The sequence below is a fragment of the Vulpes lagopus genome, chromosome 12 (assembly GCF_018345385.1).
Source record: "Vulpes lagopus strain Blue_001 chromosome 12, ASM1834538v1, whole genome shotgun sequence".
Taxonomy (NCBI): domain Eukaryota; kingdom Metazoa; phylum Chordata; class Mammalia; order Carnivora; family Canidae; genus Vulpes; species Vulpes lagopus.
This window is the reverse complement of record NC_054835.1, coordinates 46363650-46389048: the sequence shown is the minus strand read 5'-3', so window position 1 is coordinate 46389048 and position 25399 is coordinate 46363650. Positions and strand designations below refer to the sequence as shown.

The window sequence follows — 25399 nt, the reverse complement described above, 5'->3', positions numbered from 1 at the left end:
CCTTTTATGTTTTATTTTTATTTTTATTATTTTTTTTCTGCCCTTCTTTTTTAATACAGGTATAGAGAAGTCAGCGCTTATAAAGGAGTTGCCCCTAAGATGTGCCTTCTAACATAGATGTAGACTGGATTAACTAGTTGTTGGTGCCAAGGAATAGCTGGTACCATATCTCCAGCTGAGTTCTGGTGATTTTATTATTTCATCACCTTCTCCCATGTGTGTGTAAGTTAGTGAGTGAGTATACTGCATTCCGGATATTCCAAGATGATTTAGTCTCAATTCCATGGTAGATATTGGGGCATGTGTATGCACACACATAGGCTGTGATTAGTGGGGAATTTTTTTCAAACTCTTTATCTTCTGATGCCCCCTCCTCAGTATGACAGGTCCTGAGATGGGAAGGGGTGGCTGTATATGACATGTCATGTTTGCATGAATACATTTCCTAAGATTTTCTGGTATACCTGCCTTCCACCCAATATCAAGATGTACCTGCCCTTTGATTACTAGGAATGAGAAGGTGCACAGAGATGACTGATCAGCTATCCCACTGCAGTCTGCTGGGTGGAGCTGATAGAGGCTGGTGGTTCTAACTTGACATCTGCAAAGGAACCCATGGGAGCCAGGGGGCCATTTTCAGGATTTCAAAAGACTTAATAGAAACTATGCATTTACCCAGGATAAGGACACAAAAGCTACCCAAATCAACAAGTTTCTTTTCTTCTGTTTGGAATTGCAAGTCTGTATGTTTTCTTGCTGATTCCAAGTTCTAATTGGTTGTGGATGACATAATAAGAACTTCTGAGACAGGATTGGTCTAATTCTAGACATTGTTATTAGAGCTGGTATCGGGTCTCATTCTCCAAACTGAATGTTCTCACTGCCTTTAGAATGAGGTTGACCTTGACTGTCAAAGTTAAGCAACTGATTGTTTCTTGCTTACTTAGCGGTGTTTATCATCATTACACCTGTTGCAGTTATTTGATACCATAATGTTATTTAAAACCCTTTATAAATGTGGATTGTTGGTTAAAATTTGGATCAGCATTGAAATGGAAAAATAGTAAACAGAATTAACCAATTCTATTAGATATCTATTAAATATCTATAACCAATTACTATTAAATATTGTTTTATAGAATTTGGCAAAAACATGTGGCCAAAGTGGGGAAGGGACAGAAAAAAAGACATTATAAAATCTTAAAAAAAGGGGGGGGGCGCAGTCCCGGTGGCCCAGCGGTTTAGCACTGCCTTCAGCCCGGGGTGTGATCCTGAAGACCCGGGATCGAGTCCCACATCAGGCTCCCTGCATGGAGCCTGCTTCTCCCTCTGCCTGTGTCGCTGCCTCTCTCTCTTTGTGTGTGTGTCATAAATAAATAAATAAAATCTTTAAAAAAAAAAAAAAAGGGTTGGTCATACTGCAGATCTCATTCAGTGCCTTCATTTTATTTATTTTTTTTAAATATTTATTTATTTTAGAGAGAGTGGGAGCACGAGTGGGGAAAGGGAGAGGGAGAGAGAATCTCCAGCAGACTCCTTGCTGAGCAAAGTGCCTGTTGCTGGGCTTGATGCCATGAACCTGAAATCATGACTAGCCAAAATCAAGCAAGAGTCAGATGCCCAACAGACTGAGCCCCCCAAGGTGTCTCCAGTGCATTCATTTTTAAAGCAATCATTTTAACCAGGTCTGCAGTAAAAGCAAAGAAGGCGGCCCACACTAAAGCACCAACTATTGGGGTGCCTGAATGGCTCAGTCTGTTAAGTGTCTGTCTTCAACTCAGGTCATAATCCTGGGGTCCTGGGATTGAGCCCTGTGTTGGGCTCCCCCTCCAATGGGGATCTGCTTCCTTCCCCCTCTCTCACTGCCTCTCCCCCTGCTTGTGTGCACTCACTCTCTCTGTGTCTCGGTCAAATAAGTAAATTAAAAGAAAAACAACTATTAAGCTTTAGTCTGTGTAGGATCCTAGGATCCTGTTGGCTGTACCCTTTTTTTTTTTTCATGCACACCATCCCAAGTTCTGTTTTTTCATGTTGTGCTACAATGTATAGAATTTTCCATATTTCTGCTTTGCCCCTATGTTTGTAATTCTTAATGGTCACAGTTGCCTGAACTAAACCTGAAGTCAGACAGTCCAGACAGGCAAATTTGGGTAGTTAGAGAAGCCAGAGACAAGCTATTTGTTCCTTGAGGACATGGCTGGGTGGCATAGTCAGCATGGATAAAAAAGATACGCTCAAGCCTGCTGCAAATGCTGATAATAATAATTTACATATGCCAAATACTGTTTCTTAGTTTTTCCAGCAGCCCTTCTGAGGTAGGCACTGTTATCTCCTTTTATTTGTATAATGAGGAGAAAGAGGCTTTTTTGTGGTAATTTGTTCAGTCAGATGCTGGTGGGAGGTGCAGCTGGGATCTGAACCTGGGTTAGTTTAATGCTAGCATTTGAATTCCTTCTTTTTTTAAAAAAAAAAGATTTTATTTATTTAATCATGATTAAATAACACAGAGAGAGAGAGTGAGAAGCAGGCTCCCCGTGGGGAGCCCGATGTGGGACTCGATTCCAGGATTCTGGGATCACGACCTGAGCCAAAGGTAGATGCTCAACACTGAGCCACCCTGGTGGCCTGCAGCTTTTAAATTCTTTTTTTTTTTTTTTTTTAAGATTTTATTTGTTTATTCATGAGAGACAGAGAGAGAGGCAGAGACATAGGCCGAGGGAGAAGCAGGCTCCATGCCGGGAGCCTGACATGGGAGTCAATCCTGGGACTCCAGGATCATGCCCTGAGCCGAAGGCAGACGCTCAACCACTGCACCACTCGGGCATCCCTAGCATTTGAATTCTTAATGAAGTTTCTCTGACCAGACAATTCACCACCTTCCACCTTAATTCTCATAACAAACACATCTGTTAGTGTGCAGTAAAGTCACAGAGTCTTGGTATTAAAATAAGTAGATAAGTAGAGCAAGTGCTGCAAGCAAGCAGAAGTCCTGGGAACCTTCCATCGGAGTCAGAGCTTTGTTCGTCTTCCTTGGGGCAAGAGTGGGGTGAACAGCCAGCCCACCATCTTTTCCTTAGTTCCGTCCTATCTTGATGTTTCTTGGCACAATGACTGCACAGAGTTGCCTGAAGCATTATTTATAGTACTTTGTGGAGTAATTTTGGCTCTTGATAGCTTTTTGCCCTGACCTTAGAACCTAATCCCCACTGATGAGTGGCCACCAAGTTCCTAATTAGTTATCTGTGTGCCTTGCTCTATCCTCTGGACAAATTTAAAAAGTTTCCCCGTGTTCTCCCTGATGCCTTTTGCCATGGTGATGCTTGGAAGTCATCGAAGCAGATCTGCTGCTGCGTAGAAGGGCCCCGAGAGGAAGCATTTTCTCTGACTGCTGCCTGGCCCCTGTGTGTCTCGGGGGCAGGCAAGTTCCAATTCCTCTGTATTTTCCAGGGTCTTGGTTCTATTGAATGAGAAAATTTTACACATGAGTTAAAACAGACTCATGTCCTTGGGCTGGATTGGAAATTGGAGTTCAGACTCTACAAGTCTGGTTGGGTCAGATGGGTAAGAAGTGTCTGGGTTTACATCCTGGGCCTTTGTCTTCCTATTCTCTAGAATTATCTTTTTTGGGAGTGTGGACAGGGGGCCCTAATTCTAGGGTCCTGACATTATCTAAATTCAGAATATGTTTTTGTTTTATGTCCTGTGTGGTTGGAAAGGTACATTTTTATCACAGTTAAGTTACATTGTGGATTGCATAAGTTTTGTGGGCCTAGGAACCTATTTCCCATGTATTTTCCTTCAGGATAAATGGATTTTGAATTTCAAACAATTGAACTTTTTGCTGATGAACTTTTGAGACACAATCTACTCTTGGGTGAGAACTTGCTTTCTGTGATTACTTGTGTGGCATAAATATTGGTAGGAGGTCAGCTGAGAGGCCACAGTTGTCTAGGAGGAAGGCCTGGGGTTCATTTCAAGCATTGCTAGCTTCATGGAGGATATTGGCACTTGACAAGGCAGAGGCGAGAGTGGAAGGGATTTCCAATACAGGGAGCTGCATGAGAGGAAGTGGGAAGGTGGATGGTTTTTATATGAGTCGGTGGATCATCAGACCCAACCAGAATGTTGGGAACACACTGGAGAGTAACTGAAAATAAGGTTGAATGGATAGAGGGGCTTGGGTTACTTTGGAGCCTAAAAGCCAAAGAGATTAGATGGGACAAAAACTCCATCAACAAGACTTGGGGAACAAAAGAGGTTTGGAGGATAAAGAAGAGGAGAACATCAGAGATGACCCTTTGGGGTTGGAGCCTTGGTGGTTGGAAAATCAGTGGTCCCTTGATGGATGAGAGGAAGTTAGTATAGGGTCGGGTTGGGTGGGCAGGAATGAGGGGACAGATGGGTTCATTTGGTTTAGAATTAGGCCTTTTTGGACTGAGATAGGATCTGTGTGTGGGTGTACATTAGAGAGGAACAGCTAGAAGAATTTCTAGCCAAGGGATGGGAATAGTGATTCGTGTATATAGTTAGGTATGAGAGACAAGATGGCAACTCCTACCATCTTCCCAGTGAATAAGGGGCGAGCCCATCTGCTTAGAGGGAGAAAAGAGAGAAAATTGGAGGCCCGGATGGGAGATGAGACCTGGAATCACACCAGGAAGGGGGGGGGGGGGAATCGGACCAGGAAATCAATGAACTAATTCAGGAATTTCCTGGAAACAGCCATGTCCTATGCTAGATCTGCATGCTGTACTCACCTCCTGACTAGGATCTGAAGCAACCCCCACCCAACCCTCTACCCCAACACCCTCCCTAGCTGGGATGGAGATCCCCAGCAGTGGGAGTGACTTGCTGGCATGGGGGTGGGGATGTCTCGCAGGCAGTAGATAGCAGTGTTAATGATTTAGAGAGTAGTACAGATGGTGGTTTGGTCTGAAAATACAGATGGTGGTTTCATCTTAAAAACTAGGCCAGCCATTCTCTTACCTTGCTCTCTTCTCTCATTAAAAAAAAAAAAAAAAAAAAAAAAGGAGAGAGCCAGGCAGAGTAGGAGGGGGTATGGAGTTGTGGCCTTATGTGAGGATCTGTGGGAATATAAAGGAGGTATAGTTTGAATCCGCAAGAGGGTGGGGCTTTCTGTTGCTACAGCACATGCAAATGCTGATTATTTGCATCTCATTCTTAGTAGACTAGGCGAACTCTGCACCTATGACCAGAAGTGAGGGATGTTTCCACAGCTGGACTAAAAGCAAGACAAGATCTAGAAGTATTTGTTAATGCAAGATGAACTGTTTCAATATTATTAGAAAAATATTTTGACTTAATTGCCTTAGGCATGTTAATCATTTCAAGTGTACTCCGGTTCCTTTGCTTGACTTGAGCGATTGCCAAGGATTTCTCTGGGCAAAATGAAAAAGTAGGAACTCTCAGTAGGTTCTGTTCCATGAACATTGAATCACAGACCATAGACATAGAATTTAGAGCTTTTGGAAAACTCTTTGAAGATGAGGAGAGTCCCCTCAGTGTACAGTGGAAGAGTTCAGGGTCAGGGAAGTGAATTGGGTACTGTCATTGGAGGGTCTTGGTCCCCCTCAGAGCTCCTGGCCCTGCTGCCTCATGGCTTCACTTCGTATGAGTTTTCAGTGGCTGATTCTACTGCTAGCTGAACAACTCTCAAAATCACACACTTGGATAGAACTGTTGGGCTGTGTCATATCATTGGGCTGCTCTCAGGTCACGTCCTTCCTGTCACCCTCAATGGTGGTTGAGTAGGATGGCGGGAGATGGGGTGGGGAACATTACCTGATGGGGCCTGTAGGCAAGTAATGTTCTTTGGAGGGAGCCACAGTGTGGCTGCTTGCTTCCTGGCTGCTGTCCTTCACTTGGAATGTACTCTCAACACTGAGTCTCTTTGGCGAGAGCCTGTCAAGTCTACAAGGGCCAACTCACACACACCTCTGGGAAACTTCAAGTCATCTTCCCCTACCTCCACCCATTGCTTCCTTTCTTTAAGAGTCTTACTAATTTGTGAAAAATTAATCTGAAATACTTTACTTACATGGAAAAGCTGAACAGTCTGTAGGTACTAATAGATTCAGGTATGTGAACTAGGTTTTCCAGTTGACTAATATGATTTGGAGGGGTAAAAATCCAAATACTTTGCTATTTATTATAGTTAGAAAGTACAGAGAAGTGATCATTCATATCTGTCAGTTTTTCTAAAATGAAGAGTTTGATCCTTGTGTGGGGACCAGAGAACAATATGCACATTACATCTACCATTGTCATTGTTTTCTACAATGATTTCAGACTTAATGCTCTTATGCTGATAGAATGGGAAAGGCTTCCTCGGGACAGTAAAACCCAGAAACTATAAGAGATTGAGAGATTCAGCACTTCAAAATTTAAAACTTTTGTGTATTTAAAAATTAAAAGGCAGGTCAGAGATGGGGGAAAATATTTGCAATAGACAGAGAAAGTGGTAACTGTTCATGACTCAAAAAGTGAATAAGAAAAACCCTTGAGCAAGAACTATGAATGACCAGTTAACAGAAGAAGGGAAACAGTTGGGGGGAAAACTTGAAATGATTATTAAAGCATCGGGATGCCTTTTTATCAGATGAACAAAAATTGAAAATAATGTTCAGTCTTTTTTTTTTTTTTTAATTTTTATTTACTTATGATAGTCACAGAGAGAGAGAGAGAGGCAGAGACACAGGCAGAGGGAGAAGCAGGCTCCATGCACTGGGAGCCTGACGTGGGATTCGATCCCGGGTCTCCAGGATCGCGCCCTGGGCCAAAGGCAGGCGCCAAACCGCTGTGCCACCCAGGGATCCCAATAATGTTCAGTCTTGACAAAAGTTCAGGGTGGACACTTTCTACACTTTTGGTAGGAGTGTAATTATCAAATTGGGAAATTGTCATGGCAGTTCCAAAATGTAAATATGCACCTCCTTTGATCCATCAATTCCATTTCTAGAAATGTATCCTACAGATAGACCTGCTTGTACAGATTTACATAGAAGGCTTTTCAAGATAGTATTATTTCTAATAGTGAAAACTAAAAAAAACTCAAATTTTTACCAAAGGAATGAGTAAGTGGATGATGGTATATTTCTACTATGTAGAGAAAGCATGTGTGTATATGTATACCTGTCAATTTATATATATAGGCATAAGAAAAAATCCAAGAAATAGTAAGTGAGGAGCACCTGGGTGGCTCAGTTAGTTACCTGTCTGCTTTCAGCTCAGGTCATGATCTTGGGGTCCTGGGATTGAGACCTGCATCAAGCCTCCCTGCCCTGCAGGGAATGTGCTTCTCCCTTTCCTTCTGCCCCTCTCCTCTACTCGTGCTTGTGCTCTCAGTCTCTCTCTGTCTCTCTCAAATAAATAAATAAATAAATAAATAAAAATCTTAGGAAAAATAGTGAAAAACAAACTGCAAAATGGTATGTATAGTGTGATCTCCTTTCAGACTAAAAACAAACAGCTTTATGTGTTTGTTTGTTTATAAATACAAAAGGACCAGGAGGAAGGATCCTTTTCTTTCTTTCTTTCTTTCTTTCTTTCTTTCTTTCTTTTTTTCTTTCTTTTCTTTCTTTTCTTTCTTTCCTTCCTTCCTTCCTTCCTTCTTTCTTTTCTTTTCTTTTCTTTTCTTTTCTTTTCTTTTCTTTTCTTTTCTTTTTCTTCCTCTTTCTTTTCTTTTTTCCTTTTCCCTTAGGAAAGATACATTCCAAGCAGTTGATTTGAGGGGAACAGTTTTGGAAGGTTTTTAGAATGAGCTTGAAACTGTTTTGTTTTGTTTTTTTAAATGGAATACAAATGTATAGATGCTATGTAACCCTGTAATTTCACTTCTAAAATGTTTACTGAGAAAATAATCAGGGGCAGTCAAAAGTTAGTATAGAATTATAATGCATTGTATAGCATTGTTTGTAACAGCAGCATATTCTAATAGTATCCTGTGTTGAAAGGGTTATGTTATGGAAAATTCATTTTATGTAGCTATTTAAAATCACCTGTAAAAGAATCTCTGTTGACTTGAGGAAATACTTAATAAGCACAGTTAACATCTAGGGAATGCTTAATTTGTATCAAGGACCGTTCAGTGCTTTACATAAATTGTTTTATTTAATCTGAAGTCTTTTGCAATTCCCATTTTACAGATGGAGAAACAGAGGCTTGATTATTGTAAATAATTTGCCTGAGGGTCATACTCCTCCTAGGTTGGTGGAACTGAAAGCCAAAGGCCTCATTGATACCTATATGCTAGATCACTGTATAATCTTGTATAAAAACAGATTGCATGAATGCATATGGTGTGTCTTATTTTATAAAAATGAATCTTTCTGTGCCTTAGTTTTCTGATGGATAACTTGAGGGGGATGGGCTAGTGCAATTTATTTTCCAAAGATCGTGATTTTATTTTAAAGATTGACATGCATTTACATGTAATTTTTCCAGATTATGAAAATATTTGGAAACACCTAAAACTGGAAAATAGAAATTACTGATAAGTAAAACTGACATTAAAACAGTATTTTTGCTTGGTGTATGTGTGGAATGAACATTATTTTAAAAAAAAAGATTTGATTAGTTTGCTTGAGAAAGCCTGCACACAGCGGAGGGAGGAGCAGAGGAAGAGGGACGAGCAGGCTCTGTGCTAAGTACGGAGCTCATTGTGGGCTCCATCTCACAACCTTGAGACCATGACCTGAGCCAAAATCAACAGCCGGATTCTTAACTGGCTGAACTACCCATGTGCCCCTGGAATGAGGAACTTGCAAAATTGGTTTCTGAAAAGTTCTTATTAATTATGTTCCAACCATTAGTGCAATAGTGGGTTTGTCTCAATGTGCCTTTGATAGCATCACACTTTAATGATGGAATGATGGCGTTTGATGACCAAAATTGTTTCACTGATTTGTTTCCCAGCCGTTGTTTTTGATGAGTTGAGCTTTTTTTGTTTGTGTATTGGCCACTTGAACTTTTGGGTGAATTGCTGTTTATGTATCTTGTGATGATATATTGGGAATTACCTATTGATGATATGTATCTTCCTAAACCTGACCATTTTTAAGACCTTAAGCAAAACTATCAGTCCTTATTATAAGGGGAAGTTTCACTCTCAGGTGGAATGCATTTTTCTTACAGGGATGAATTGGTGGTCTGTGGCTAAAACCTAATTTCTTAACCATTGGGATTGATTTGGCCTTAAAATTTGAGGAATGGGGCACCTGGGTGGTTCAGTGGGTTTAGCATATGTTCGGCTTGGGTCATGATCCTGGGGTCCTGGGGTGGAGCCCTGAGTGGGGCTCCCTGCTCAGCAGACAGTCTCTTCTCCCTCTGCTTCTTTCCTTGCTGCCTCTTTCCTTCCTCTCTCTCAAAAAATCTTTAAAAAATTAAAAATAGTAAAAATAAGATTTTAAGGAATGATTGGCGGAAGGTACATAGCATTCTTTGTACTACTTTTGCAACTTACTGTGAGCCTCTAATTATGTCAAAATAAAGTTTAAAAAAAGTTCAAGGTATGCTAAAACTCAGGCTCCCTCCTGTTAGTACCTCTACCTGGCCTTGATCATTCTGACTAGTAGAGCCAGTGGGAGGTGGGAGGGAGCAACATTTGACAACTGATCCAAAGCCAAATAAGGGCGAGGGAACACTGCCTTTTTTTTTGTTTAAACTTGGAAATAATGTCAAAATTTTAAATGGTTGCAAAAATAAAAGCTGAATAAGGAGCACTATATACCCTTTCCCAGGTTGGCCTGTTGTTAACATTTGACCCCATGAACGTCAGTTGTTGAAATGCATTTATGTGGGGACCACACCACTAACAAACTCTTTTCTTACCCTCTTTCCAGATTCCCAGCACCAGTCTCCTAGGTTCCAGGCATTCACTGAGCAAAAACGTCTACACCCAGTTTTCAAATTCCTCAAGAATCCACAGGGGTTCTGTTTCCTAAGATTTAAATATAAATCCAAATGTTTAGCCTTTAAAGGTTTTGAATAATCGATTCCCTGCCCCTAAACTCAGATATTCACCTTCCTGCCATGTACCATAGCCACAGCCTACTGAGCTGTTGACCCACCCTCTTGTTCTAACTTGTTTCTGTCCCAAGTGCCTTGCCATTGCATTCATATTTCATATCTGCAATATTCTTTTCATGTCTAGACCAGAGACGCGACTTTTCTGCTTTAAAAGAAAATATTCCCAGACATCTTTACTTGATTAGCACCACCTGATTGGGGCAAGCCTGTTCTAAGTTTTTATTTTACTTTGGGGTATTCTTGCTTTCAAGATGTCATACACAATATCCATCTGTTGTCTCCTGAGTTCCCCACAATGGGTAGCACCGGTGTTATCCCTTTTCGGCCTCCATGGGCCTTGTGTGGCTGTGCTGGAGGTGTGACCTGGTTTTGAATGAGATACTATGAACTGAACTTGGATTTCATTATTGGAACCAGCTAGCAGTCTATAATGCAAAATTCTAATTGGGTTGATGCATTTGAACACCTTTCTCCTCCATAGATACGGCACTTCTCCTGGGTGGGCTTTCTTTGTGGTAGGTAGAGGGTCCATGCATTGGCTGAAGAGGGTGGACCAGTAGAAAGCCTGTGTTTGAGGTACAAGACCCTGCTGGGTTGGAAGAGACTTTGGAGTGTGGGTCTTGGAACCTAATAACTAATGGGAAAGGCATTCTGAGTTTCTGACAAAGTGCCTTGGAAGGGTTTGCCTGTGCTGGAAGCAGGGTACTTTCTTTCCTCTTTCTTTTCTTTTTTTAAATGAAACTAAGGCCAGAGTTACTTCATTATCTATAATGTCAATATTGATTTTTGTTTGCAAGGTGGAGTAGTAACAGATTAGAATGGCTGCTAGCAATTCTGAGCTGCTTCATTGAATTTAAATGAATCAAGAGACAGCTATTAAGATGCACCTGAAATTTTTAGGCTAGATCAGACCTTCCCATTATGGTCGATTTGACCAGATTCAGCTGTTTCCTCTGCAGCATCAAGGCATTAAAATGGGAGTTTTAAGGCCTCTTCCCTACTTTTTATAAAAACCAAATTCTATATAAAAATACGCAGATAAGAGGTATTAAGCCATCCTCCACCACACAATGCAGCTTGCCTCTTTTCCCCTGGCAAGAGAAGTTTTTGAATTGAAATTATTGACTGACACAACCCATGCTAGCATCACATATCCAAGTGCAAGTTTGTTCAGAGGCAGCAAATATCCAACATGCTGAATTTTACAAAGACAAAGCATTTTAATAATGATCTTGAAGGATTAGTGATGCTCCTGAGAAATGAGGCATTTTCCAAACAGGCTTGCCTCCTAAGATTTGCTATATTACTGTGCGCTCTTTCTCTGGAGACTGGTTCAGTTTTCAGTCAAAATTGTTCTCTTCCCTCCTTATTTCTCTCATTTTCCTTCCTTCAGCACTTCCTCTAATCTAGTATGTGAATTAGAAATTAATAATAATGGCCACATCACTACTTTTTAAAAGATTTATCATTTTAGAGAGTGTGTGAGCTGGGGAGGGGCAGAGGAGAGAGAATCCCAAGAAGACTCCCTGCCAAACGTGGAGCCCGATGGGACCCAATCTCAGGACCCCGAGGGATGCCTGGATGGCTCAGCGCTTGAGTGTCTGCCTTTGGCTCAGGTCCTGATCCCACGATCCAAGTTCTGCATTGGGCTCCTTGCAGGGAGCCTGCCTCTGCCTCTCTGTGTGTCTCTCATGAATATATAAATAAAATCTTAAAAAAAAATAACTCAGGACCCTGAGATCATAACCTGAACCAAAATCCAGAGCTGGATGCTCAACCGTCTGAGCCACCCAGGTGCCCCTCACTATTTGTTTTAATGTGAGAGGACCAAGTGGATGAATTGCTGATAAGTGAGTGACCTAGAAGGAGCTATTTTCTCTGTTTATGGCTCTGTAGGATCCCAGGATTGACTTGTTTCAAAGACAACTGGAGGTAGGAAGGGCAATTTTTATTAGAAAATTAGCTACCCCCCAAATCACCAGAATTCAGGGATGTTATTATATCTGAGTTAATAAATGCCAACATTGAATCTTGAAATAGCTTTTCATTTTTCATTATATAGTCTGATTTATTGTTGATTGGTTTTTCATGGCCTAATTAATGATGGTAACCTTATTGAGTGACTAGAAATAAAATAAATTTCATGGATGTTTCATATTCTAACCTTGACTGTACTAAGTTTGAGAGACTTCATGATAGGGCAGTTGACTAATGGCTTCCTGTTTAAAGTCTTTTTTTTTTTTTTTAATGAGTTCAGATTAGATGGGAGCTGAGCCATCGGTTTATTCCTTGTCTTTAGTCTGGATAGAATAGAATCCTGCATAAATGCTAGGGAGAAAAGCCCTTCTCTGAGACTCTCTCAGTCTATTAATTTATTTATGTAGAGAGCAAGCGTGTGCCTGAGGGGGGAGAGGGACAAAAGAAGAAGGAGAGAGAGAGAATCTTAAGCAGACTCCATGCTGAGTGCTGAGCCTGACTCAGGGCTTGATCTCTGGATCCTGAGATCATGACTGAGCCAAAATCGAGAGTCGGATGCTTAATTAACTGAACCACCCAGGCACCACTTATTTATTTATAAAGGAGGCTTTCTCAGTCTTAATTAGAACAGTGGCCATCTTTACAAGGCATAGGGACTTTGGTGGAGAATTGTAGTCAGGACCTTAGGAAAGACCCATCAGCAAAAGTTTGAAATGTCCTTTTTCTCTGAAACATAAACCTGACCAAGGCTAAGGTTCGAAGAGCACTGGTGTCTAAATAGCTTTTTTTTGGACCCCCAAGAAGTATGGGAACATAAATACAATTGCATTTGTTATCTTAGAACATAACCATGGGTGAATGCTAAGGAACAATGTGAACTTTTTGAGTAGAATTGTTTTAGTTGGCATGATAACTGGTTCATACTTTGTACTAAGTTTGAGAGACTTCATGATAGGGAGGGCAGTTGGCAGTTGTATTATTTCATTGTAAAGTTTTGAATGAATATTTTTAAAAACTTTTTATTTTGAATTTATGGTAAAATGCACGTAGCATAAAATTTTACCATATTAACTGTTTTTACATGTACAATTCAGTAGTGTTAAGTATATCCACATTGTTATGCTACCAATCTCCGAGCTTTTTCATCATACAAAACCAAAAATTTGTACCCACTGAACAACAATTTCCCAATTCCCCCACCCTCAGCCCCCGGTAACTGCCATTCTGTGTTCTATTTGAATTTGACCACTTGAGATACCTCAGGTAAGTGGGATCATTCAGTATTTGTCTCTTTGTGACTGACATACGTACTTCACTTAATGGAACGTCCTCGAAGTTCTCAAATCTAGGGAGGGCCCCCTTTGCCTCTCGTTCCCTCGTTGCTGAGTAGATGTAGCCCTTTATGGTTCCAGCTCATTGTAGAAGGGTCTTCAGTTTGGGCTCCATCTTGGCCAGGCCTGAACTTTGATTTCTGCTCAGGAGCTCATTAAAATTAACGTTCCAATTTGTCAGAGTCATCCAGTGTTTTGAGGGCTAGAGTGGCTTGTCTAGAGCTCTTCTCTGGGTTCCCATTTGCCTTAGTCTCAGCCTGGTTATTCTTTTCCCAGTGGTTAAAGTTTCAGTGCTTTCCAAAATATTTTTTTTTCTTTTTAATGTTGAATTCAGTGTTAGTTGTTTGCAGCAGAATGGTGAGCCTGGTGATAGACATTGCCTTCCTAGACACCAGACCTCTGGCCTCAGTTTATCAATGTTGCCTCTGCTATCTGCATCCATTCTGGATGTGGTTCTTCAGCCTCACTTTGCTCATGACCAAATCAAACTTTTGCTTCAACACACCTCTGGCAGGAAATCCACAAATCCACCTACGTGGCAAGGGGAGCTATAGGCCCTCCCCTCGTAGGACTCAGGAGCCAGTATCAAAAAAGCCCAGGGCCCTGTGATCTGCTGGTGACTTTGGAAGAAGGAGACCTCTTGGGAAGGAAATTTCTTTTTCTGGCCTTTCAGTTGCTGATGGCTTGATAAGGTTTTCTCCTTTTTTTAAGTCCGGTTATAATTGAGTTTGTACCAATAGTAGAGGGCAGGAGCTAGTTACTTTTTTTAGGATACTAGATTGTCAGATGGATAATGAGATGACTCTTCATTTCTCCATGCAGCTGGTCACATTCTGGTGGGTGAGAACTGAGCTTTTAGTTCCTGGGAGAGCTGTCTGTGCTGGAGCACAGAGGGCGAATGCCAAGTCCAGGACAAAGCAGTCCTAAAGAATGTGCGTGACATGCTGGAGGAGGCAGTTTGCTGTGGTGAAAAAGACGTCAGGACACCCGTGTCAGAAGCCCACGTCTAGGGGCACCTGGGTGGCTCCGTGGTTGAGCATCTGCCTTTGGCCCAGGTTGTGATCCCGGGCTCCTGGGATCAAGTCCCACATCGGGCTCCCCGCAGGGAGCCTACTTCTCCCTTTGTCTGTATCTCTGCCTCTCTTTCTGTGTCTCTCATGAATAAATAAATAAAATCTTTAAAAAAAAAAAAAAAGAAAAAAACCCCACATCTAACTGTCTCTCCCTTTTCCCCCTTCTCAGTGCTGTGGCCTTAGACAAACCATGTTATCTTCCTGGGCAACAGTCAGGTGCTCTTTGCTCTTGATCTTGGTTGTCCTGCAGGGCTGTGGCTGTGGGAGAATGGGTTTTTTCTGGACCCAGCAGCTAGCCATCTGGAGAACAGAAAGGTGGGTGCTTGCATTAGCCCCCAGGAGGATGGAGTGACCACTCGATGGCTTGTCTAGAACCCAAAACCATTGACTCTGGTCCCATTTCCCTCAAGTATCCAGCAGTTTTGGTCCTAGAAGCAGTTTTTCTTTTGCCTCATCCCCTCATTTTGCAGATGAGCAAACAGGGTCCTGAGATTTTCTTGTATTTAAGCAATAGAAGTGCTGCTTTTGCCTCACAGGGTATGTTTTAACAATGTTTTATCAGATACAACAGATAAAAATAAGCATACAAAAAACCCCAAACTGGTTAAGTAGAGCAAAGCTTTGGTCAGTTCGGATGTGGGGGAATTTGTGCCGGATCTCTGACGCTGATACCCAAGCTCTGGAGAAAGACACTGGATGTTAAGCCAGGCTGCCTGCCCTTAGCTGGCTACCTGGCACTGAGCTCTCCTTGGGGTCCAGCTTGAGATCTACTGGCTGACATAGGCCTTGAGACAGTCTGATGAGAGATTAGTAGAAGCCCTTCAACTGGCAAGTCAGGGGGCCTGACTGTGTGAAGGAGGATTGGGCAAGTAGGCCCCTGATGGTGGTCTATCCTGGGCAGGTGCCTGCTCATTTTACCACAGGCTGCTGAATACACTACTATTTTCTCCCCTTGGCCGCTGCCTGGACCTGACTTTGTCTGCAGATACCCAGGCCATCCCACCCTCAACTACAGACAGGCCTCTCCATTCTTGCCTTGCTCCCCCAGAGGAGCGATTCACACTGTTCAGCCCCCCAAGTGATGCTCTGTCTTTACACCTGTGCCCACAGTCATTTTAACACATGGCCACTGCTACCCAGGAAGCAGACTCAGAATAGCAGAACCTTATAGATCATCCTTTATGTTATTAAAGCAATCTAAAGATTTTATTTATTTATTTGAGAGAGAGAGTGTGAGTGGGTGGGGGGTGGTGGCAGAGGGAGAGAGAATCTCAAGCAGACTCCATGATGAGCAGGGAGCCCAACCTGGGGCTCAATCTCACAACCCTGAGATCATGATCTGAGCTGAAACCAAGAGTAAAACACTTCACAGACTGAGCTACCCAGGTGCCCCATTATTAAAGCAATTTAAGCGAAGCTTAGTTTTTCAGCCTACTGAGAATTATCAAGTATCATACTTTTCTTTTTAAATTACCTCTATAATTTTCTTTTTAAATTACTCTTATAAAACTAGGTGAAAGTTAAATGAAAAACATGTGTTGCACTTTGGTATTTTTCTTATTACTAAGCTAATAAACCTGTTGGTGTAAAGATAACCAGGAAGGATTGTCCTATGTCTTTTCATTTTGCCTTCAGCTGCTGGATTTAAATTGCTTTGTCCATAAAGATCATTTCCTTTTCCTGAATCTCCTGGGGTAGGAGAGCCTGAGGGTCATGGTGAGCATGGGCAAAACTCTGTTGGAAAGTTTCTGTGAACGTAACTTCTCTTAGGTATTGATGCTAAAAATGCATAGTTTCAGATGTGTCCATGTTGTGACTGTGCTCTTGGATAGTAATTCTTCTCATTATTGGGGTATTTTCTGTTCTGGTGACCTAGGATCACTGACCCTCCACCCCCACAAAAAGTTTACTTTTTCTCTTGTTGGTTGTATCAGGTGCCAGCATTTTGAACATGAATATTTGACAGAAGACTCAAATATAGGAATTCTTCAAACTAAAGAAACAAGCAAGCAATGTAACATTGATTGTCTATTGTAGATTACTTGTATAAGGGTATAATGTTGGGTTTTATACAATCTATAAACATGTAGGATTTTAGATTTGGAAAGAATTCTTGATCCTCCATTTTACAGATGAAGATTCTGAGAACCAGAGAAGTTTTGGCTTGTTCAAGGTCCCACAGAGTCAGCTGGAAAAGGAGCAAGTACCAGAAGCCCTATTTGCCTGCCAGCATGTATATACCAGCAGCTCCCAAGGCTGCTCTTCCACTCCCCATGATGGCGTTCTTGTACTGGTGGTCTCCCACTGCTCCCCAGCACCTACCCACCCTCCTGGAGGTAAAGGATAGACCCATTTGGCAGGACATATCATGCCCATGCTCATCTTCACACCTTCTCACTGCTTTCTGATCATGCCTCTTCTTCCACAACCTGCCCATCCATTTATTATTTTATTTTTATTTCTTTTTTATTTTAAGTAGACTCCACACCCAACATGGGGCCTGAACTCATGGCCCTGAAATTAAGAGTCACGTGCTGTACTGACTGAGCCAGCCAGGTGTCCCTTACCCATCAGTTTTAAAAGCTGAGCAGGTGTCCTGTTTCCCACACTGGTCTCAGCCTCCTCAGAACACCTGAAGTTCATTCCTCAAGTGTGTTTTAGCTCCTTTGACAGGGTCTCTTTCCAGATTGTGGTATTAATTTCCATTTTGTAGGGTCACGATGTGTGGTGTCCAGTAAAGGGGCCTTTAGTGAATAGGGAGACAGGTAATGTACTAGATGTCACTGGGGCAGCTTGGTGTCTTCTGTTTTGCTCCCCAGCTTTTCAGCTGTCTTCTCCCCAGCTGGTCACTAAGCTCCAGAAGGGCAGGAAGCATAGCTTCCATGTCTCTCACCATAGCCCTTAACAGAGTTCTTGGTTGGTGGTAGGTTGCAACATTGGTACTTAATTTCCCTGCCCTCTGAATCCTGGTTTCAGTTTAAAATATGTTTCCTTTATCCTGAAGCCCCAGAATATGGCCATGTCTTCATGGCTCCCTAAGTACTCTGCCGTTTGGGGAATAAAGAAGCCAACAGGTGATAGCAATTCTTTTAGAGATTTCCCTTTCCACCCTTGGAGACTTTGCTGCTGCTTTGCAGTGGCAGGATACTATGAGTCCAGGTGGGAGAAGCAAGCCAAATAATTGTTAGGATTGCTGGGAAAATAGCAATGGAAGCAATAATCCTCCTGGGTTGGCTTTTTATAGCTAGAAAACAGTGGTGAAATTTTTGTTCCAAGATCCTCAAAATCATTAGGCTGCTGCATTGTATCCTGTTGGACTTCTGAAGTAATGTTGGTGACATCTATTGTGCAGGTATTCCAAGTGTTGAAATACAGAATGGCTGGTAGAAATGAGCCAGTTAAGAGGGAGGAAATGATTACTCAGATGTTGTGAAGTCAGATAGATTGCATGGCATTTAGAGTACCGGTTTGTAGTTTGCTCATAAAAGAGAATGCCTAACTGGGATTTATCTGGTGAAAATTAAACCATCAAACCTGCTCAAGTGAAAAGCCGTGGCCATCTGCCAAGTAAAAGCATAATCACCATTTGGAAGTGAGCTTCATCTGTGCTCCAGTGTGCACATGACAGCCTCTCCTGTGGAGAAACGGCTTTCTGACTTCTGGTTTCTTTGCTGTTTCCACAGAGCCTGAGCCCTCGTGAAGCCGGCAATGACAAGTCTGGATGGTCGCCATGCCGAGAAAACCATTGACATGCCAAAACCATCAGCCCCCAGAGTGCACGTGCAGAGGTCCGTGTCCCGAGACACTATCGCCATTCACTTCTCGGCATCCGGGGAGGAGGAGGAGGAAGAGGAGGAGGAGTTCAGGGAGTACCTCGAGGAGGGGCTGGACGACCAAAGCATTGTAACGGGGCTCGAAGCCAAGGAAGACCTCTATCTTGAACCCCAGGGTGGCCATGACTCCACTGGCCTTGCCGCCCAGCCCATCCTGGCAGATGGACTGTCCGTGTCCCCTGCCATTTTGCCCATCTCCGAGAACACTGTAAAGCTGTTGGAGTCCCCTCCTCCGGCAGTGCAAGTATTAAGTACAGTGCCATTGGCTCTGTCCCCAGGGTCGTCTTCGTCAGGGCCCTTAGCTAGCTCTCCCAGCGTGTCATCCCTTTCGGAGCAGAAGACCAGTTCTTCCTCCCCGTTGTCCTCTCCTTCCAAGTCTCCAATCCTTTCATCCAGTGCCTCATCCTCCACGCTTTCCAGTGCAAAACCCTTCATGAGCCTTGTGAAGTCCCTGTCGACCGAGGTGGAGCCAAAAGAATCCCCACACCCCTCGCGGCACAGGCACTTGATGAAGACATTAGTTAAGTCTCTGTCCACGGACACCTCCAGGCAGGAGTCAGATACCGTGTCCTACAAACCACCCGACTCCAAGCTCAATTTACACCTGTTCAAGCAGTTCACACAGCCGCGAAACACAGGGGGAGACTCCAAAACTGCACCTTCTTCCCCACTCACTTCTCCCTCTGACACACGCTCCTTTTTTAAAGTGCCCGAAATGGAGGCTAAAATTGAGGACACGAAGCGCCGCCTTTCAGAAGTCATATGTGAGCCCCTTCAGCTCCTCAGTAAAATCATCGGGGAAGAGAGTGGCAGCCACAGGCCCAAAGCCTTATCTTCAAGTGCTTCAGAACTCTCCAATCTGTCCAGCCTGAACGGCCACTTGGAAAGCAATAACAACTACAGCATCAAGGAGGAGGAGTGTGATTCCGAGGGGGACGGCTCCGGGAGTGACCCCAGTGTCCCCGGAAGTGACCACCCCAGGTCCTCAGATGAGCCCTCTCGAGAGGCAGAGCCTAAAGCATCCCAGGGGAGCGGTCTGAAGGACTTAGGCCTGAAGACCAGCTCTCTTGTGCTCGAGAAATGCTCCTTGTCTGCCTTAGTGAGCAAAGAAGATGAAGAGTTTTGCGAACTGTACACCGAGGACTTTGATTTGGAAGCGGAGGTGGAGAGTACAGTTGATAAGCTCCCAGATGTCCCTCTCAAGCCGGAGGTGCTGGCAGATGATGGTCTGACCCTTGACAGTGAGGACGAGGCCCACCTGGCCGTGCAGCACCCGGAATTACCAGTGAAGACACTGGGCTTCTTTATAATGTGTGTCTATGGGTACCTCATCCTCCCTCTACCCCACTATGTGAGTGGACTCTTTCTGGGAATTGGTCTTGGATTCATGACTGCAGTTTGCATGATTTGGTTTTTTACACCACCAAGTGCTCATAAATATCACAGATTTCATAAAAACCTACAACACTGGAACACAAGATCTCTGGAGATCAAAGAACCAGAAATGCTAAAGGTAAGTCTCTGCAGCAGCTGGCGTGCACACGTACTCTCTCCCATCCAGCCTGATTTTAAATCCAACTTCATTATTTTAGTTGATTGTTGTGGGTTTTCACACAGCACTGTTTTTAAGGCTTTTAGATCTCTCTGTTCTTGGGATGCCCGAGAGACTTCTCTGGTAAATCTCATTCTAGTTCAGGTTTTACCAATTCACCAAGTAGTTTTTCAAGGATCTCCGCGGTGCTAGAGAGTAGCACTTACATCCAGTTTGTATTTCAGTCTTTAAACTTTCCAGGGATTTGTTACTTGCTGAGGATTTGTTATAGCTAAGACTGTTAGGATTGCCTATTCCTGAGACCCTGGAGAAGGGTTCAGCACTCCCGGAATGCCAGAGAAGGAAAGGAGAAAGAGAAGGCAAATTGATGTCAGTGGCTGGTCACGGCTGGCACTGCTCTTTCCTATGTGTGCAGTGAGATGTGGGCTGGAGAAAGAGACCTCACTTTCTGGTGCATGACAGTTTCAGGTTGGGCCTCTCAGGGGGTGTCGGGTTGATCCATCCTGGTGCAGGAAGAAAATATTAGAACTTCCGTTCACATTTACTTTTGCATATTTAAAAAGCTTCTGGGTTTTGTGTATGTGATTCAAAATATACACAATATATAGTTGTAGCTTATATAGCTTGTAAGTCATAGGCACACATACACGTTTTATATATATATATATATATATATGTATATATAGGCTTTTTAAAAGATTTTATTTATTAATGAGAGACACACACAGAGAGAGGGAGAGAGAGAGAGAGAGAGGCATAGACCCAACACAGGTAAAGGGAGAAGCAGGCTCCATACAGGGAGCCCAGTGTGGGACTCGATCCTGGTACTCTGGGATCACGCACTGAGCTGAAGGCAGATGCTCAGTCACCGAGCCATCCAGGTGTCCCTATATATGTTTTTTTAATTGTGGTAAGATACAAATAACATACAGTTTACCATCTTAGCCATTTTAAAGAGTACAGTTTAGTGGCATTAAGTACATTTGCGTTGCTGTGCACTTTATCACTACCACCCACCCCTGTAACTCTTATCATCTTGTACCACAGAAGCTCTATACCTATTGAACAGTAACTCCTCATTTCTTCCTTCCTCCTAGACCCTGGCAACCATAGTTCACTCATCTTTGATTTTGAATACTCTGAGTATGTCATAAAAGTGGAATCAGACAGCATTTGTCTTTTTCTGTGACTGGCTTATTTTATTTAGTATAATCAGAATTAGTCAGAACTTCCTTTTCTTTTAAGGCCAAATAATATTCCATTGTGTGTATATGGTACATTTTCCTTATCTATTCATCCATCAGTGGACACACTTGGGTTGCTTCCACGTTATAGTTACGCTGAATAATGCTGCTGTGAACATGGGTGTATATAGATAGCTCTTTGAGATCTTGTTTTCATTTCTTTTGAGTATATACCCAAAAGTAGGACTGCTGGATCAAATGGTAATTCTGTTTTTATTTTTCTGAGGAACTGTTGTACTGTTTTCCACAGTGGTTATACCATTTTAGCTGTCCTATCGGGAGAGCACAAGAGTTCTAATTTCCCCATATCCTTGCCAACACTTGTTTTCTGGTGTGTTTGTTTATTTGTTTTTTGGTAGTTTTTTAGTAGTTCAAAGATGGTTTCATTTTTGTTACAAAAATATGTATGGTTGTTTTGATCGCATCACTGAAGCAGTAAAGGCATCCCTGGGATGCTGAGCACCTATAGTGAAAAAGGTGTTTGGTACATTCTCTCATTTAATTCTCATCCCAACCCTTTTTAATTAGGGAGTGCTCATGAGGAATGGAGGCACAGAAAGTTAAGTTTCTTGCTCATGACTAACAGCCTGTGAGTGGTCGGGCCAAGCAGTACTAATTATTGTTTTAAAGAGGAAGATGTTTTGCCCTAACTTTCCTTAAATGCAGTCATGGACTGACAAAATTATGCTGTTTTATGAATATTCTTTCTGATTGATGTTTGAACAATATTGTTTTGGTAATTCTTTTTCCTTCTTAGCCTTAACTTGTTTGGTATGACTTCATTACTCTTGAGGAAAAGTTATATTTTAGCCTGAGTTCTTTTGTTGGGTATACAGGGCTGTTTTTTAGAAACCTGGCTAAATACTTTATTTTTAAAAAGGGACACTGCTACAAATTAGAAGGGTAGGTTGTATATTGTAAGCCAAAGACTTCAAATGCAAATGTTTTTTGGGCCAATTAATTTTACTGAGTTGGAGATCATACTCTTGGGAACCATTTTAAAAATATGACAACTTTAAAGTATTTAGCAGTGTTGACATTAAATTTAGGACTCAAATGTTGTAGTGAGAAAAGGAAAGTATGCTGGAGTCTAACTTCGAGCATCTGTTTTGTTATATTTTCTCATTGGACATTGTGCTTTACTTTCTATATGAGGTAGGATAACACTAGCTATTTTAACAAATTAGAAGTTTGTATCTTGCCTGCGAAACAGTTCAGTATGGCTATTCCTGGTGGGTGGGTGGCCATCCTCATGTGTTGATTCAGAGGCCCAAGTTCCTTCCAGCTTCTGGCCCAGCAAACTTTCTCAAAAATCCAGATAGTAAATGTTTTAGGCTTGTGGGTCATGACTTTCTGTTGCAGTCACTCAACTTTTTATTGTAGCAGGAAAGCAGCCACAGACAATGTATAAATAAATGAGTGTGGCCTTGTTCCAATAAAACTTTGTAGAAATAGGCCTCAGGCTCAGTTTGTTGACCCCTGCCCTAGGGTGTTAGAGTTCTTTCATTCAGCTGGCAGAAGGAGAAGGAGAAAGCAGAAGAAGGCATACCTTCTGATGATGCCTGGACCTGAAAGTGACACACGTGATTTCTACTCACATTCCACTGTTAGCTAGTCACATGGGTCCTCCAAAATGTCAGGGGTTCTGGGGAATCTGGGACTTGGATGAACAGCTTCTTCCCTGCAACAGCTAGGGGAAGAAAATACCCAAAGTTTGAAAGCACAGCTAGCCTTCTCTGCCTCACTTTCATAGTACTTATAAGAGCCCTAGTTATATGCGTGTTTATTGTTCATCTCTTCCAGTAACCATAGGTTTCATGGATGCACAGGCCATGTCCATTGTATCATTGTGTCCTTAGCACCTGGAACATATTGGGCACATGATAAATAATTATTGGATGAATAGGTGGGTAGATGGATGGATGGTGAATGAGTGAATGAATGAATGAGGCTTTATTAGGAAATGTAACTGGTGAGGCAATATTGACCCTGTCATCTCCTAATGAAGTTGCTTTTTATAAGAAATCCCTGTTACTTAAGGAAAAAATGTAGTCAGGTTGAAAGGGGTGGTCTTTTAAGAAGACAAAAAATAATTACTAGAAAATAAGGTTATGAAGAGTTTTTTCTTTTCCCACTGCAGTGAAAAGGCCAAGATGGTCCATCTTTGACAGGATCTGGAAATTGGTGTTTACTGTTTAGAAATCATCTGGCAGCAAGTCTGCTTTTCTCTTACCTGCACTGATACAGTGGGGGCCTCCTGAATTCAAGGGAAAAAGACTGCTGGCATCTGCCAAGTCGAGTATTAGAGAAATGGAAATGGTGGCAGGTTCTAGATTTCTGCTGTCTAGATTTATGGCTTTAAAAGAGATGTAGATTGTCCTGACTCTGCCTTCTGTGTACAATTAAAAAGGGGACAAACTGGGGGAAAAAAATAAAATAAAAGAGATGTAGGAGATTGGCCTTGGTTTCTTTATGAAACAGATCTGTGAACCTGTTCTAGGATTGAAAAAGCCACTTTTTGAAAATAGCTTGGTTTAGGGAATTAGCGGTTTTGAATTATTTTCTGTGGATCTGGTACTATTCCATTGGCTTTTATAGAGAATGTAATGGTGCAATTATTGAGGGAAAGTATGGAAACTTTAAAAAAAAATTCACAGACATAGGCTATAAAACCTGCCTGTGATAAAGATCTCTAGTATAGAGGCACAGCCCATTGACAGTGATCCTAAGTACTTCATGCCCTAAGCAGACTCTTATCTGGGAACCCCATGAACCAGACAGGCCGGAAAGTTAGTGCTCCAGGACTATTTTAGGAGACTGTGTGTTTTTAAACTTCTGAGGCATGTAAGTTCTCATTGATGGGTCCAGGACTGAGAGTCTGAGTCCTAAATTGGCTCCATAAACAATTCAGAAAGCACTGCAGTTTTTCTTCAATGAGACTTCACATGAAGATGAAAGGAAGGAGAAAAGTAAAGCTCTTTTGTACTTTATCCAGGTGATTTTACCATTCCATCTAGTGTGGACATTTGTATTTTAAAATGACCCTGCTACAAGGGCGCCTGGGTGGCTCAGCCAGTGAAGTGTCTGCTTTTGGCTCAGGTCAGGATCCCAAGGCCCTGGGATTGAGCCCCAGCATTGAGTACCCTGCTCAGTGGGGAGTTTGCTTCTCCCTCTCCCTCTGACCTCCCCCTGCTCATGTTCTTGCTCCCTCTCTCTTTCTCTCTCAAATGAATTTTTAAAAATCTTTAAAAGAATGACCCTGCTGCTGTGGTGAGTATGTAGGCTGGAGAGCCACAAAGACTGGTTAGTGGCCAAGGAGTAGCTGTTCTCAAAGACTGGTATGTGGCTGATTTGGCCTCATGACCCTCCACTATCTCTCACTCAGCCCTGCCAGTCAGCAGCTCTCTCCACTGGCACGGAAGCAGTCAAAACCTCCATGAGGCCAAATAGTTGTCACAGAGCCCACAGAACGACTCTTAGAGCCTCCTCCAAGGCCTACTTTTTCTTAGTGTTCATACATTAATCTTCATACATGATGAATTCATACATTCATGCTGATGCTGAGAAGCAGCAAATAGGAGAAAGGTGGCGGTGGCTAGACAGGCACCAAGTGACAAGTGGAATGCGTGAAAGCCAGTGGGTGAGACCAAAATGTTAGGAGACGCTAATGTGCCTGAAAGCTTGGCAGCCTGCGTTTGTTAGCTCAAGGCAGAGCCGTGTGTGTGCTGCAGAGTCCCAAGACTTCATTTTGAGCAGCAGCTCCTGTGTGGTAACCTTCTGGGAGGTTTACTTTGGGTGACTAGCTAGATACTGTGAGTTGGGGACCCTGGGAAAGAGTAGGTTTGGGCATGGGGAGAGTGAGGCATTTAGCGTTAACATTGCATTTGGAATATTTGTTTTTCCTGAGCATTCTTAAGCAAATTGGTTGCTACTTCTCTAAGAATGTACTTGTCACTTGACCAGGAGTGTACTTAATTAATTCAGTGCTATTCCTGCTCACTGATGCCTCTACATGTCTGTAATGATAAGTTTCCTGAAGATTTCATAAGGTTCTTGGATTTATGTTTGCGTATATGACTCATACAGTTTTGAATTATATTCACGGGTAAATGCTTTATCTCAGACTTTCAAACCACTTGCAGAACACAACAGTAGAATGTTGGTTCCTGGAATGATGATCTGTCTCTTTTTAAAAGATATGACCCAAAAGGCCGACTAAAATTATGTTTCCACCATTGCAAGACTAACAGAAATGAATTTTGGAGAGCCTTTTTTCCTTGGGTTATATCACATTTAGATTTTTAGTAAGAGGGATAGATTTTTTAAATAATTGCATTCTCTA

General features: G+C 42.4%; 1 protein-coding gene across 3 annotated transcripts in view; it reads left to right on the top strand.

Moving 5' to 3' along the window:
• Window positions 1–25399, top strand: part of TEX2 (testis expressed 2) — a 100230-nt gene that overhangs the window by 23826 nt on the left and 51005 nt on the right. For 2 of the 3 annotated variants that reach the window (XM_041724599.1, XM_041724597.1), the window contains exon 2: window positions 18112–19774. In XM_041724599.1, the coding sequence (XP_041580533.1) occupies window positions 18137–19774 (1638 nt within the window). In that variant the 5' untranslated portion in view covers window positions 18112–18136. Of the gene's footprint in view, window positions 1–16560; window positions 16765–18111; window positions 19775–25399 lie in introns of all 3 variants that reach the window. The other variant, XM_041724598.1, reaches the window with a different exon arrangement.